Source organism: Bombus pascuorum, chromosome 4, assembly GCF_905332965.1.
Source record: "Bombus pascuorum chromosome 4, iyBomPasc1.1, whole genome shotgun sequence".
In the NCBI taxonomy this organism is placed as follows: Eukaryota; Metazoa; Arthropoda; class Insecta; order Hymenoptera; family Apidae; genus Bombus; species Bombus pascuorum.
The window spans coordinates 3,807,365-3,823,463 of record NC_083491.1 but is presented as its reverse complement, the minus strand read 5'-3'; the positions used below and the strand labels follow the sequence as shown (position 1 = coordinate 3,823,463).

Sequence of the window (16,099 nt, the reverse complement as noted above, 5' to 3'; positions counted from 1 at the left end):
CCTGATTTCGTTTTCAAAAGTTGAACGAATAGAAATATAGATAGAGAAGCGTTCATAAGCACTCCGATTGATATTTTGATTGATTTATAGCAATGGTATTTGAATTTTGCCAAACTATACAGATAAATAATAATTAAATACCTTAGGGTTGTTACGTGAGTGGATTATATTTGGAAGGGGCTAGATGGGATCTACAAGAACAATGTCTTAAAAGATCACATCCAAAAATCCTGATAGAAGAATTACCAATTCTCATCATCATTCCAGTAGAAGCTCATAGACTCAGACTTCAGGTAATGAAATGATATTAATTTACGTAAAATTGATTGAAATTGTTTAAATAATTAATGTGTAATTTTGTGAATTATAGAATACTTTTAGAACGCCAGTGTACACTACGTCTAATCGAAGGAACGCCATGGGGGTAGGTCTGGTTTTCGAGGCAAACCTCGCCACCACGGAACACATATCTCACTGGGTATTGCAAGGAGTTTGTTTAGTGTTAAATACCGATTAAATAGCTAAGAGTTACATACGATTACAGTAATAATTATTATTTTATAAGAAACGCAATATACAAAGACATTCCATGTACAGTGAATATCTTTCCAAATATATTAAAAGAAATCTTTCTAAAAATATCAACCATTACATTATATTTATGTAACTTTGTAATATTTTCTTTTTTATTTAAAATATCCCATACACCAAATTTTTCTTTTTCTTTTTTTTTTTTTTATGAAGATAACCTTTCAATAGAATTAAAGTACGCGAAAAATAATTATGGAAAATGCAGATATATTTACATGTATATACAGTATACTATTTATTGTATCCACTTATAAACTTGATCTGAGGTAAACAGAGATTGTAAAAGGAGCTGCCAACGAAATCATCCAAACGTTGCCATTTCACCCAACGATAATTCTCTAATTGTTCTGTTCCTGTTGCTCGACCAACGAAATGCGGATCCACGATTAACAAATAGATGTTGTTTGCACCCTCATGGATTCCTACAACGCACTTACTTGAACAATCCCTATCTCCTCCCATCATGATTGGACTACCGAATTCCTCGAAGTGACCCTTGATAACTGAAACTTGGTCCCGCAAGGCTCTACCATTTGGAACATGCACGATTTTACTGAGAACCTCGTACAAGTGATTCAATACAAGGCATACCTATAACATAACTGACATTAGCTTGTTTACTTCTATTTTTGGTAAAAGAGTAGATACTGCTTATCGGCCGTATCGCTAATGGACATAAATGTTAAAAATAAAGTTCACGGAAATTGCGTTTAGAACGGTTTAAAACGCTGTAGAGTATATCAAAAATCGTGGTACGAACAAAAAGAAGATACTTTCCTGCAAGTACGGGTGAAAGATCTATCAAATTAGTATTATCTTTTTAGCTGTTTCTTATAAATAAAAGGTAAGTCAAGTGCGCGTGTATCACTTGATGAATATTCAGTAGGAATAAAAAAATGTTTTTCAGTGGAATGGATAAATTTGTATCTAATACAATTTCTGAATATAAAAATTCGAGTTACTTCTGAAAGGAAAATTAATGCCTCTCTTATTTCATCAGGATTTATGATACAGGCTGTATAATTATATATATAATTATTCTGTATAATAATTATTCTTGCAAGATATTTTTTCGGTAATTCTTCACACATTGGCTTACTTCGAAACTCCCTATCCACTCCCTGGATCCAATAAATGATTGTTCCTTATCATCCAGCGTGACGAGTACTTCCTGTATACGTTTGATATTTGGGACGGTTTGGTCCAAGTTCCGGTTCCTTATAACCCACGAGCATATTGTTTGCAGAGTTCTATATCCACATCCCCAACCCTAAATTCGATATTTCACTGTTTCTCTCTCTTCTCCATTGATATTCTCTCCAAAAAATAACTTCAAATTACAGACCTTATCGTTAAAACCATCGCAACCATAGTGCCAATACTCGTAATCCCCTTGAACGAAGAAACTTTGACCGACTTCCGGCGCAGGGATATCACGGTGAACGTTTCTCAATAAATCGCTCGAATAATCGACGGTCATCGTTATCTTACGAAAATCATTGGACAATTACCCGTTTCGTTCCATCCAACGAGCCACGTAAAGCCACTCTACTTTCGCGTCTGTCGTAACCGCTTCGAAAAATCCTTAAACAGACCGTGGTTCGTACGGAATGGTAAATAGAGCGCGAAGCTTCGTATTTCCCGGTTCAGCAGTAATTCGCGGCCATTCCGTGTATTTTTCCTTCAACAACCTAACCTATCCAACTAACTTGCTCACCGTACCGTCATCGTTGCAATAATGATTCAGTGAAAGCGACTGACGATCGAGAAAACCTTTCGTAATCTACGATCTACGCGTCCGTATCGTCGTTCGAAAGTCGTTGTTTCACGAGCAGAAGAGGAAGCGCTGCCTTTATGATAGGCGTTAAGTCGTGGCGTCACCTGCGAATATCTTCTCTCGTTTCTCGTCTACTATCGTCGTTTTCCTCGTATAAACGTATATTTGATACGGACGTGAAATCACATACTACGCCGTCACGCGCACTTCGTTACGCGTTCCTCTTACTGGTTATCAAATACACGGTTCTTGGTAGCTCGGTGTGGCGTTACTGCGAGCGAAAAAAAGAGAGGGACAGAGTGATCAGCGTGAAGCTGACCGATAGAATGGACACTGGGATTTCATAGCAAAATGCCAATCAGACCAGACGACCGTGTGTGGATAAGACAGACGGACAAATAAGTGCGGTAGCAGCGGAAAATAACTGCGCGAAATTATACACGCGGAACAAAAATTCGAAACCGTGCTAGCAGCGAGTTATAGTTTACCTCCGAGGAAGATGAGAACGATAATATTATGCACCTAATGGGTAAGTCGCGTAAATCTTGCCCGTGAACCTTATTCAATTAGTGTTAATCTATTCGAATGTAATTTCTTGATTTTATATGCCATGGCATCGTGTCAATTTGACAGGTACACAATAGACTTACCGTTTATCGATTTTCCACTGATTAAACAATAAGAAAGAGTATTTATTTCGTGGAAACAGTTTCGGGGTTAGTTCAATGTTTATTTGTCGTTATTTTGGTCGGTCATCGGTTTCTAGCGGGTTCGAAGGTCGTCACTTGGGAATATTGCCAAGTATTTTAGGTTATGTTTATTATGTCACCTTAATTAGCAAGCAATGCTTCAGAAAAGTGAGTTTGAATGCTTTGATGAGATAGACAGGAATTTCTAGTTTATACCTTCTTTTCGATTGAATAAACATACGATTTCGTAAGCGCAATGTGTTTTTACGTTGTAGACATTACTTGTTGTACTTTACATTAGGATGACACATACTGTCACTTTTTTGTTTACCAGTGTAAAGTTGAGAGATGATTCAGATATAAAGTGTGTAACAAAACGAGAAATATGTATGGTGCAGTGCGCGAAGAGGTCTCTGAAAGTTGGTTACACACATATGATCTGAGCAGTACGATGATTCCTAATGTTAGTTCACCAATGGATGATGAGGAGCATTTTTGCAAGATGATCCTGTATAAAGAAATCAAAGATTCAAGGTAAGTGTTAATTTAGGAATGTTTTTACAGATCTCCTGTACCAATTTATTTTTTGTTTTGCAGAGTACGAATATGGGACATTGTCATATTGATACCAAACCTCTTGTTTCTTTTATTTATCACAGTGAGATTTAATAGAGCACGGCTTAAATTACGAGCAACGAGTAGTCCAATATTTTTAGCATTTTACGGACTTGTCATTTGTAATGTAGTGATTTCAGTGATAAGATGTATCGTTTCAATGACTGTAAATGCAGCAGCCACTGTTGGTGGCAAAGCAGACAAAATACTGTGGGTAACAGTGAGATTTTTCCTGTTGTCCACAGAGATGAGCGTGGTTATATTTGGTTTGGCTTTTGGTGAGTTGATTTTGCTTTTGTTATTTAAGATTGCTTATTTAAAAAAATTCCAAATACATAACTATTTATTTGTAGGACATTTGGATAGTCGCTCAAGTATTCGTAGGGTATTACTTGCCACGTCATTTATAGCATTGGCTTTTACCATAACCCAAGGAACTTTGGAGCTAGTTTTACCAGATGATACATTCCATATCCCTAGTAGAGATTTTTATGTGTTTGGTCATGGGGGAATGATGTTTTGGTTTTGCAGCAGTCTTGTTTTCACAATGGTAAATCTACAATGAAATAAGCATCGACGCATATTCACTGCAAACAATCCTAGTTATTATTACAATTTTGTTACAGATATATCTTTTTATATTAATACTGCCATGGACACGGTTACGAGACCGTTTAACCCTTCCAAGTACGTTGATCAACCTCATCATATTCAGTGCTTTATACGTATCTATATGTTACAAAGTATCTTTTTTTTTTTACAGCAAAAAAAAGTTTTTACATTTACGCTGGTACGTTAGCTATGCTGGACTTAGTACAATCAATTGGAGCAGGCTTTTTAAATTACACACAAAATCCAGTAGGATTATGTGTCGTGGATTTCACTGCTGCAGTTTATTTGACACTTTTTACACCTTTGGTTTATCATACATTCTTGTCTGAATTTTTTGGGTAAGTTACTACATATGTCCAAAAATAATTTAATATCCGAGAAATTGCGGACAGGGACAAATGAGAAATTTTGTTACAGAGTTTCACAACCTTCGATAATGTTTTCATACAAGGCACAAGTAGACGATGCAATGGATGAAGACACGGTATCGTTGCCGCATCAACAGAGCTTCTCCTCGTTAAAAACAGACAGCGATTATATTTATCAGGTCCATACTCCATCTATTCACATGCCCTTGTATGGTTCGCAAGTGTTAAAATCATCCAGCTCAAAACATGAAACCTCCCTGCACTCCTTAGCATCCACCAAAGACTCCAGAAGTGGTAGTGGATGTATCTACGATTCCCCAGCCGCTTTATATCGATCCACATCCGGCATCAAAAGCTTTTCCAGACGCCTGAGCACAGAAAAAAGCACTTCCGACCTCAAGAACTATCCTCTAACGAAATCCGACAATTTTATCGATTCCAAAAAGAGCTCGCTAGATCTAAAATTGACTCACCATACTTGGGAGAGCAGGTCTACATCACAATTCAAGTACGGTGGGCCTAGTAGCGTCTCAAATTTGCTTTTCGCGCCAAACACCGCTAGCAGCTTTTTGTATAAACCCCGGTTAAACGATAGCAACACTAATTTATTCTCCTTAGCGAGAAAGGGTAGCTTGACGCACGAACGACAGAGATCTGAAAGTAACGTATCCGGTAAATTTTTTGAAATTCCACCGCTAGAAAATACGTTGCAATCCATTCTGGATAGCAGTACGCCTCATCAAGAGTCTTTGACGAAAGGCAATACTACTGCGCAAGATTTGCAAACTGTACAAAAGAAAGAATCGAGTCCTTTGAAGCAGTACACTGGCACTGCAATGTCTGAAGTCGATGTTGAAGACACATTCTCTGATTCAGCAGATACTTCAACCGTCACGCAACATTTATTATCTAAGCCTGTTTCTTCAACAAGCGAAGAGGTATACGAAAAACAAAGGAAGCAAAATACAAAGAAAAAGGTGTCCGGTGGACTGAGTGATTATTTATTATCTCTGACAACTTCGAACACTCAAAACAACGAGAAAAATATCGAAGTAAATCCTAGTCCTTCTTCTCCCACATTACACTAAATCTTATATGCAGAATGAATTGCTGTAAATATTTGTTTTAGTAATCGGTGTAAAGTCTAAGTCATTAGTTTTATATAAGAAAATTTTAATCTTTTAAATTCGATTCATTTTATCAATTAGAATAAAGTGAATTATCCTTTAACACGGAAGAATTATAACGCGTACTTGTTAAATAACAATATAGATGTATCATAGTGTAAAATAGAGGTGCGCACAAGATGCTTTATTATGTGTATATATATAGCATGTCTAGATTTAATTAAACTCATTAATGTAGCTGATGCACTTGGTTTTATTTATTTACACTAACTTGGCAGTGGATAACGCTAATATTTTTGTTTTGTGTAGCAACCAACATATTCCTCGCATCAAACCCTATCGTTCGCTTTTTTTTACCTCCAAAGAAGAAAAAAGAAACAGCAAAGACAAAGACACAAAAGAAGTGGGATATATGAATTATTTGCACTCAGCTTGAAAGTACACGAACCTTATATTATGTATAGTAGTGGAAATTTTCACTGCATAATGTCTTTGCACGAAATCAAATTTTTATCAATTTTAAAGACTTTTAAAGTTTCTAGATTTTTTGCGATCATCCAAATTTTGTTTATGACGAAACGTTCTATATTGTCCGCTGCCACTTCTCACAGCTTTGTTAAACGGTGCAACGAGAACTGTTCTTTTGTTCGCAGAATCACAGTGTCTATGACTCGACCCAGTTCGACACAAACTCCACACCGGTGAATCCACTGTACGCGGCGTCTCTGCAGAGTCCGGATAGCATAACCGGTTACAGTATAGATAGTCAAGAAGGCCAAGCCCAGGCGAACGGTTATCAACAGTGAACGAGCTGATCGTGTCTGGCGTGATTCGACTTACAGTTACGGTCACGAACATGGATTCAACGATTAGTTCAACGATCGAGTTCAATTTCATTGAAAGTGAACTACTGCGCGAAATCCATTGAAAAAAAAAAAAACGTGTTCCATCGTTCGAATCTCCCCTTTAAAGAATGAAACTAGAACGAAAGAACCCCGTACGATTTCACTGAAAGAATCTAGTCGCTACGAACATTTTTAGAACAGTGCAACGTTGATGAAACATTCTTTTGATTTCATTTTTATTTCTTGTGATAGTATCAAGATGAAATAAGCGGTCGTGTGCTATTTGAAAAAGGATAAAGTTGAGTTTCTTATTCTCCGTTCAGGCGAATAGAGTTTCGTACTTAATCGATTAGATGATTCGTACTATTAGGGAAAATGTTTAGACGATGTACGAAAGAAAGCATTTTATTATGTCGACATCGAAATGGTCAGCGAGCTGCTAACTTCTCGAGACAGATTTCATCAGTTGAATTCGACTTTCGACAACTTGCTTATCGTTTCTCCGTCCTCTTCACCAAAGACAGGCCTTCCCGGTCTCTCTAACTTTAGCGAAAGATCTGAGCACGATCCATGGTGAACCTCCCTCGCTATTTTCCTACTTTTGCAATTAAGAAAGCATTTTATGAACGACGAGCAAGGACAATATTGGAGAATGGTTCCCGTGACGAGCATAAAGATTTACTCGCGAGGATCGAAACATAAAAAACTTAGAATTTTAAGGAGAACTCCTCGATACTTCGTTTAAACTATTTACGAAAGACTCCATCCATCGTGTAATATGTATATACACCCTGTATTCTAGTGTAAAGGATCGTGCTATTTATATACTAATATATTATATATTATATATATATACAAGAATACATAACGTTATATTTATCGATATTGTATGTCCGTATTTGTGAACGTGCTAGTTCTGGCAGAGCCGCATCGGACACGACAAAATTCGTCTGCCTTTTTCTCAATTTGATACGTAATACGAATCATTCAGAAACCAGTGGCGATAAGTAATCATTGATTTTACTCTAATTAATATCCTCAGAATGTAATGCGTTAAGACAATTACGTTGATACGATATAATCGACATTTTGAGGCGTTCCAAACGGTTCCTTTTAATCTTTCTTCCCCCTCGTATAGATCTGATCCCTCTACATCGTCATGTTTAACGCGAACCAGCCAACGATTTTTGTACCATTTTTAAATGTACTTTAGTCAGGAACCAAGGTCTCAAAATTCGAAATCACTCTTCAAAAATGTTCGTTCGATGTGGTGATTTTAAACTCGTCTCGATAATTCGATTGCTCCTTTAGAGGATCATTGGCGGTAATGATCGAACAGCAATATACACATTACACATCCTTTCGTGCATTTTCTAACGTTCAGATCCGTACGGATCTGTGTAAATACCACGAACAGACTTATCGAAAACTCTCTGGAGGCCGAATCTCTCTGTCAATTGCAATGTCGATTCACCCACACTCACACGTACACGTAATTAAACACACTAACTCGTTCTACTCTAATTCTACCAGGCGTTCTCTTCTGATTATGTCTGACCATCGTGATCAGGCTTTTTTTTGTAATTGTCGGGTGGAATGTGAAAGGCAATACTTCGGATCGCGTAACATGATTATATATTTAATGAAAATAAAATTACATTTCAATCGAACGCTTCCAGACTTTTCTTTCTCGTCTTTACGAATCCCATCCAGTCAAGCCTCGTACGAACAGAAATACGATTACCAGAAATACCGTATCTGGATTCAAATCAATCGATTTTTAACGAAAAACGAGGAAGTATCTTGTATTTATAAGATTGGCCAATTGCTGGAATACAGTGTTTCTAACAACTGTATCTCAGTCTATACGAGCCATTACGCATTACAAAGAAATTGATATATTTTTCGTTAAGCTACAATTAACTTCAGTCTAAAGATAAACCGATCAATAATTAACTAATAACCAAACCATTGTTCAGCGATAATTTTTACAAAATCATAGGATGACAAATAGAAGACCAGATTACTTGCGAACGGATCGATATCAATATTATCTTTCCACTGAAGCTAAAGCCTTCAGCTTCTATCCCTATTGCTATCTTTAGCCGAAGACTATGTATAGTCGTTGGAGCTAGAAACTCGTAACACCGATATCACTGAGTAACTTCACGGTGGTTTCCAGTATCTCATCAACCTTAACATATTTCTCCCTTTATAAACCTCGATCATTTTCGATTTAACTATTTGGATCCGAAGGAAAAAGCTGACGAGAGTTGGTAATTAAATTGACAAAAATTTTTTGACATCGCGTTCTGTCAAACGAACGGGATTTTGCAACAACATCGACTAGAAAGGTTTGTAAGGTGGATAGACTCGAGCCACTTAAATTTTCGCTACACGATAGGATCGCGGCTATAAATACAAAGTGCATGCATGCGCATTATTCGCGCTCCAACTTGCACTACCTTTTCATGGACAAGGCTACCGGGCAATGATTAGTCACAGTACACCGATCATCGGCTCTTTCCGTTCGATTGAGCTCCGTTGCACAATATCAGAGTGCAGTCTTTCTCGCACGAGCCACGAAAGAGTGCATCAACACCCGTTGTTTACAAAAACAGGCAACAGGCTGGTCTTCCTTTTGTTTTATTTTAATCGCCAATCGCTGGACGCTGGAACAAAATTTTAACGACAGTTTTGGAAGAAACTTGATATTACAAAGAAAAAGGTCATGTAGATTTTTAACAACCTTTTCTTCCTGCTAAAAAGCAATGAAATATTTAAAGAAGTCTAGCCAGTTATCTGTTCATTCAGTGGATGTATACTGAATATTAACGATGTATGGTGTTGAATAATTAAAAGAATTCTCGATTAAATAATTATCATTCTAGGCGAAATAATTGATAAAAGCACCATGAACGGTACTTTCTACTAAAGGAAAAGAGATGATACGTTAATAAACGTCACAAAATATTCGAAAAATATTCGACGTAGTTTTAGCCGGAAAACAAAGCACGAAATTCCCCTTTATCACTGCCAGAATCGGTTTCAATAATTCACACTCCTAATCGATAATACCGAATTGATCGTAAAATATTCATAGTCTACGTATGTACAAAGTGATACTACCCAAAAGGCTCAATGAACTTAACAAAATTTCGTATATTGATATTTCTCCTTATGCATGTATATTTTCATATTATATATATATTGAATATATAGAATTATATATATAGAATTTCTTTTTGCCTTCGATAAGTGAATAATAATAATAATAATAATAATAATATATATATATATATATTAGTTCATTGGGTCATTGAAAAATTCGAAAAATTCTATATATATATATATCGAATATGTAGAATTATATATATAGAATTTCTTTTTCCCTTCGATAAGTGAAATATTTTTTCCCCTCCAACAATGCCTGAGAAAGAGAGTTTTCATCGGGTGGCGAAATATTTTGCACGAGACTAAGTCCACGGGATATATCGTACATAGTTATCCGCGAAGGGGTGAAGAATTTGTTACGTAAATGAGTTCTTGACCAAGCAGAGGCGTGTTATCGAGATCGAGTAGAGCGCTGCTTCTCTCCTAATGATACCGGCCTAATTAAGTCTTGCTTGATTTTAATCAACCTCCCGACACTAGATGCCGAGCAGTTTAGACAATGTCGCCGGCTGCAAAAATAACAAGGAACTGGCCTAAATACGTCGTCAGTGAAAACTAGATAATTAACGACAGCTTTTATAATCTGCTGTTGGATGTTTTTCGCGAAAGACAGGAGGAGAAAGAACAGTGTACTATTTGTTCGAACCGATGAAACTGAATGAATTTTGTGAGGTGTATATAATATGCTAATGCTGAGATGATACGTCGATGGACCTGCGACGTATTCAGAATCCTTGATACCGATCGCTATACGTTCGAGGATTCGTGCTATAGAGAAAATGCGGTTTTGGCCAGGATCCAAAAAATGGGATTGTGTCACGTCGGGTCGCGTTTAATACGTGTGTATTTGAGTAGGATGTAACACGCGTGATATCGCGAAACATAGCTCGTTTCCTGCTACATACCGAAGGACGCTTTCATTCAGTGGAAATGTTCGGATTTATTGTGTAGAATCGTTAATTACAATTACTGCTGTGAAATTACGTATGGTTAATGTGAAGATTAAATTTCTAGGAAAGTAACATTCTGTTTATCGTAAAAGTGCGAGCCTTCTTCTTATAAAATCACCAATTATGTATAATTACATTTTTAAGAGAAACGTAGCTAAAGAATTCACTTTACAAAGAATAACGAATTGAATTTCTTGTTTGTTGCATAATTATAATTCTCGCGTAAAAGTATCAATTATGCTTAATTTTCTGAAAAAAAAAAACAGCTAATATTCCACATATTAAATCTAAATACCAAATTACGAAATTGAAGTAACGTTTAATTCGGATTTTTTTCTTTATTCTAATAAACCGTAATTTTGATTTAAATGGCAATCTGTTCTTGGCAAAATATCATAAGCTTTCCATTTGCAGTAGAAACATAACTCTTACAGAAGGAAAATAGAAGAATGGAAATGTTATTTTACGACATTGGATGGTAAGCAAGGTTAATTGCCATGTGATGTTTCTTTATAGGCGACACTCGCCGTTTATTACGCAGTGAGACACGTTTTTCTCCTGCCATGCTCTTTTCTACTTAAAGAGTCGTACACGTTGTTCCACGAGCGCGGCAACTTTCTACCAGACTTTTCGTTCTTGGAAACTGGCCTGCACCCTCGAAAGGTTTAAGAGCGCGGAACGATTCTTCACACAGAGAGCAGTCGGCTTCTTACATACTTGAAAACAAGTTGCAACATTAGGGAAAGGCGATTTTGAAATATTATTGAAAGTGAAATCTAATGTTTATTCATGAATCTAATGAAATACGAGAAAAAGTAGTTCGACTTTCGATATCTATCGAGTCGAGTAAATTATTTTCTTCCGCTGAATATTATTCACAAGAGACTCGAATACGAATCTCTAACATGAAAATTATTTCGATACGGATGACGCTCTATTTTCCCTGAACCACAGAAGAATTTTGAATAATATTTTATAAAAAAGATACAATTACTTTTTAAGCAATATCAATTTTTTTATCAAATAGAATATTCAAAAATTAACGTAAATAATTCAATGACGATGATACTGTGAATTGACCCGAAACCAAAAGTCCTGTGAATCTTCCATTTCAATTCGACACAATTTCTAAAGAATTTCCGACTTTCTGTATAGCAAAATCTTTCTCCAAGTTGATACATTACCCCAAAAACCATGTTTCGAATATTGAAAGTCACGTCAATCGAACACCCCTCTGCTCGACGATTTCTATTCTGTTTTTCCCGTTTGGATGGTCTCTGTTCTCCCACGGAGCTTGGGATGTGTTTCTTACGCCGGCTAAACGGCGCCTGAGGACCTACTTCCCGACGTTCAAGGATATTTCAACGATCAAACAAGAAATCCACGTGGACGTCTGACGCACTCCTCCAAAACATAGATTCTACCATTAAATTCGACGTATATTTTCAAAACAATACAAAACTGCTTTCTCCTTTTTCTAGATATTACGTATTTCGTACTTTGTTCGACACAAAAATATAATCGAATGCTAGTGACTTTGATTTTACGATATTACGCTTACATACGATCTCGATATGTTTTCATCGCTAAGTCATTTTCTATTTCGAAAGCATATTCTGAAACATTTACTTGCGTTACTTGCGTCTTTTAACAAACCTGTGTCGTTTATTAAGCGCGTGTGCGTTTACACTTAGCGGCCAAAACTTTGGAATCGCTACGCGTTTGCTAAAACTCAAAAATTTGAAGAAATCTCAGCTTGATATTCTCTTGCTTTAAAAGACTCTTTCGAAGATTAAAAGTCCGTCGCGTTAAAGGGAATTGTTGTCGTACTTATACTATGGCACTGATTTCAAATTAATAACAAAATCAGCAAGAGGTTCAGCATAAATATGCAGAACATACTTCTAACTTCTAGATGATAATGTAACGCGTGAGTACAGGCCTAGTCGATGTCAGGGTAATCCAGGGGATTTGATGGTCCGGTAGAAAAGGGGATTTTATTGCTGTCCGAACAGAACTTGACACGGGCACACACTTTCGGATAAACGCGTGTTCGCTCGTCTCCCATCATCTCAAATTGCAATCAATAGATAGGCGACGAGACGGCGCCGAAATGTGTCTTCATCCAACATGGTCAGAATACAAATAGAGGGTGTCCTAAAAGTCATGCGACAGGATCGCGCGAACTCCCACGTCCTGTTGTTCGAACCGATGTCACTTTCGCCACCATACAATGCTAACGCGGATGTGTTTGCTCAACCACTCGAATGTTTGACTTTGATACGCGCGGGTTGTTCGATGTTTTAAATTGATTCGAGGTATCCGGTGGTGAAGCTTCGTGATAACGTCGGTCAGATTTTTATTTGACAATTTCTGCTTGATAAATTGAGCGAAATTTGTAACGGATATTTTGAACAAACATTTTTCAAACGATAATTACAGGAATATTAGCGTTTATGAAAGTTTTGAAAGACCCCTCGTTCTTTGTATTTCGATATCGAGAAGGGATATTATTTAAGTAACGAGAGATTGATCTCTAATTTCCTGAATTTATAATATCCCGTGTTTGGGGAATAAAGATCGATGTATTTAGACATCTGTATTTAAGTATAGAGAAAAGATATATCTAAATAAGAAAATAGCAATTTTCAAGTTTTTAAATTTACGATATCACGTTTATGGTAAGGACTAATTTTTGTGGTCAGATCGAACGCGGAAATATAACTGAAATAATAAGTTCTTTCGTATTTTTAGATTTGACGATCGTGAATTTGTCACGTTTTGTAATTTATAAATATACAAAAATCGCAGGAAGAAGATACGACGAGTACACTTTTGTAAATTTTTACTCAATATCGTCTTATGAACAAAAAGAGATATTTTAATATATCTCGCAGATTGAAGAGTAAAAAAATTATTTCTCCAGAATAAGTAATATTAAATCGTACCTAGCCAGACACTAAATCTGTACGTTACTGCTATCGACACTTTGACTAAAGATTTCTGATTGATTCCGCCTCACTGAGACGGCTCTAAAGAAGCTGTTCTCAATTGCTCGAGATGTTATATCCAGTTGAATCTCTTTGTAAGAAATTTTACAGCATTTTCTCACTCTCCAACTATCTTCGGAAAACATCCCGTACTATACAAAGGGATATAATTTGTACTCTTAAAAAATTAGAAACCATCCACCGTCTAACGCACAATGCATCGATAATACCTCGTCTTTTTATGATAATAGCCTTCTCACGGTATTAAAACTCTTTGCTCGTTCAAACGGTAAACATAAAATGTTTAATAAAATCTCCTTGTAAGTACCTACACACACAAATTTCGTTGCTTTGCGTTATAGATAGTCATCAATCTTTTAATTAATAAACTCATGATATTTTCGCATAAAAATATCGTCGTAAAGGCTGTGGTTTTAAATAAATCGTTTAGAAATCATTAGTCGTTAATTTCGTCACTTTTTTTTCAAAGATAGTTATCGATCTATTATTTCATAAACACGTGTCTCTATACAGATATTATCAAAGGCGTTATGATTTTAGATAAGCATCGATCGATGTAATTTGAATGAAAGGTTCTCTTATTCGCAAGAGAAAATTCGTTTTTTTTTTTTATATCGTACGGACAGCTTCGTAATAGCCAACGATGTTTCAAAGTATTCGCATTTCCACCGCGAAATTAACACTGATATAATTCCAGTGTCGTTGTGGAAAACTTATTGTCGGCCTTTATGAATTCATTTTGCGACGATGCGGATTCTCAGGCGGATAACAAAATGCGAGCGACGCGGCGTAATATCTCGGAGGCTTTTAAATTTGTGTGAACGGCGCGAGAACACCAGCCGTAATTTTCGTCGTCGTAACGACCGGTAGGCTCTCTGTATTTCTCGCCTCTTTAATTACTTCGATAAACAGTTGTCCCCTCGTGTGAAACGCGATCGAATAGGGTAACAGAGAGGAGGAGGAAGAGGAGGAGGATTAACGAGAGTAGGAGGTGATTTAAATACCCTCCACCGGGTTTCTTTTGTACCATCGTGGAGGAATGTTTTGTTAAAAAAAAGATAGGGGAGTATCAAAGAATATTTCCACTGTTTCGCGATACGATAAACGAACTTTGTTAACGATATGTTTAATTAGAGGCGCGTTTATTTAGAAAATTACAATGACGAGCGTATAAGTAGAAAATGAAAGAACAAATTCGAAAATTCAATTAATCGTACGATGCAAAGTTTTATTTCTGCTTTTTCTTGGAAAAAATTTCCACGCCTTCGCGATACGATAGACGAACTTTGTTAACGATATGTTTAATTAGAGGCGCGTTTATTTAGAAAATTACAATGACGAGCGTATAAGTAGAAAATGAAAGAATAAATTTGAAAATTCAATTAATCGTACGATGCAAAGTTTTATTTCTGCTTTTTCTTGGAAAAAATATTTCCTCATCTTCGTGATACGATAGACGAACTTTGTTAACGACATGTTTAATTAGAGGCGCGTTTATTTAGAAAATTACAATGACGAGCGTATAAGTAGAAAATGAAAGAATAAATTTGAAAATTCAATTAATCGTACGATGCAAAGTTTTATTTCTGCTTTTTCTTGGAAAAAATATTTCCTCATCTTCGTGATACGATAGACGAACTTTGTTAACGACATGTTTAATTAGAGGCGCGTTTATTTAGAAAATTACAATGACAAGCGCATAAGTTGAAAATGGAAGGATAAATTCGAAAATTCAATTAATCGTACGATGCAAAGTTTTATTTTTGCTTTTCCTTGGAAAAAAATATATTTAGGATATATGTATTAGTTATACGCTACGTTATGAAATACAGATATGTTAACAAATATTACGTCATATGTATATTTAAGAGATAGCGCAAAGGATAATTTGCTAAAGTATATACTACGTAATCGAGACTACTACTAAAGCAAACATTTTCCTACCAGCAATTTCGATCAATTTCACCCTTCGAGAGAACATTGCCAACCCTATCTAACTTTCACGTTGCAAACTTTCTTCGATTCTTTGCTGCCCTAAGCCATTAAATACCATTGTGGTATTAATGGAATTTTTTATTTGCAACTTCTATCTATTTAATTCGCGTTGTTCAATTCCGGCTTTAACCATTGTAATCACGGAAGAAACTTTTGAAGATTCGTTTAATATCTTTTCTCGTTATTTCCTCATTTATCTGGATCTAACAATTTTATAAAATTATCAATCGAAGTACTTATAGTGCTACGAGAAATTATTTCAATTATAATACTTACGCCGCCATAACAAACCAAATCTTTCAAATCAAGGATATTCTTCATTTTTATATCTCCCATTGATACAAT

General features: G+C 36.1%; 3 protein-coding genes across 4 annotated transcripts in view; 2 read left to right on the top strand and 1 right to left on the bottom strand.

The window, feature by feature from the left end:
• Positions 1-735, top strand: part of LOC132906102 (dynein axonemal heavy chain 10) — a 28,761-nt gene extending 28,026 nt beyond the window's left edge. The window contains exons 60-61 of the mRNA XM_060957969.1: positions 147-293; positions 371-735. Coding sequence (XP_060813952.1) covers positions 147-293; positions 371-517 — 294 coding nt within the window. The 3' untranslated portion in view covers positions 518-735. The remainder of the gene's footprint in view (positions 1-146; positions 294-370) is intronic.
• Positions 736-778: 43 nt separating this feature from the next.
• On the bottom strand, positions 779-2,072 carry LOC132906205 (ufm1-specific protease 1). Its single transcript, XM_060958172.1, has 3 exons — positions 1,937-2,072; positions 1,691-1,861; positions 779-1,182 (listed from the first exon to the last, which is right to left on the bottom strand). The coding sequence occupies exons 1-3, from the start codon at positions 2,069-2,071 to the stop codon at positions 823-825; spliced, it is 666 nt and encodes a 221-aa protein (XP_060814155.1). The 5' UTR covers position 2,072; the 3' UTR covers positions 779-822.
• A 683-nt stretch (positions 2,073-2,755) lies between these two features.
• On the top strand, positions 2,756-8,294 carry LOC132906204 (transmembrane protein adipocyte-associated 1 homolog). 2 transcript variants are annotated; one of them, XM_060958171.1, is made up of 8 exons: positions 2,756-2,897; positions 3,392-3,591; positions 3,655-3,950; positions 4,026-4,222; positions 4,299-4,359; positions 4,436-4,622; positions 4,702-4,831; positions 6,433-8,294. In XM_060958171.1, exons 2-8 carry the CDS (start codon positions 3,443-3,445, stop codon positions 6,583-6,585), a joined length of 1,173 nt encoding a protein of 390 aa, XP_060814154.1. In that variant the 5' UTR covers positions 2,756-2,897; positions 3,392-3,442; the 3' UTR covers positions 6,586-8,294. The 2 variants fall into 2 exon arrangements, with proteins under 2 accessions (XP_060814154.1, XP_060814153.1); XM_060958170.1 differs by lacking the exon at positions 6,433-8,294 and having other exon boundaries at positions 4,702-6,021.
• The last annotated feature ends 7,805 nt before the right edge of the window (positions 8,295-16,099 follow it).

Coding starts and splice junctions, on each gene's coding strand:
- LOC132906205 (XM_060958172.1), bottom strand. CDS start 2,071: ATGACCGTCGATTATTCGAGCGATTTATTGAGAAACGTTCACCGTGAT. Junction 1,862..1,936: donor GCGATGGTTTTAACGATAAG/GTCTGTAATTTG, acceptor TATCGAATTTAG/GGTTGGGGATGTGGATATAG. Junction 1,183..1,690: donor AGTGGATAGGGAGTTTCGAA/GTAAGCCAATGT, acceptor GTTATGTTATAG/GTATGCCTTGTATTGAATCA.
- LOC132906204 (XM_060958170.1), top strand. CDS start 3,443: ATGTATGGTGCAGTGCGCGAAGAGGTCTCTGAAAGTTGGTTACACACA. Junction 4,360..4,435: donor AGACCGTTTAACCCTTCCAA/GTACGTTGATCA, acceptor TTTTTTTTACAG/CAAAAAAAAGTTTTTACATT. Junction 4,623..4,701: donor TTCTTGTCTGAATTTTTTGG/GTAAGTTACTAC, acceptor ATTTTGTTACAG/AGTTTCACAACCTTCGATAA.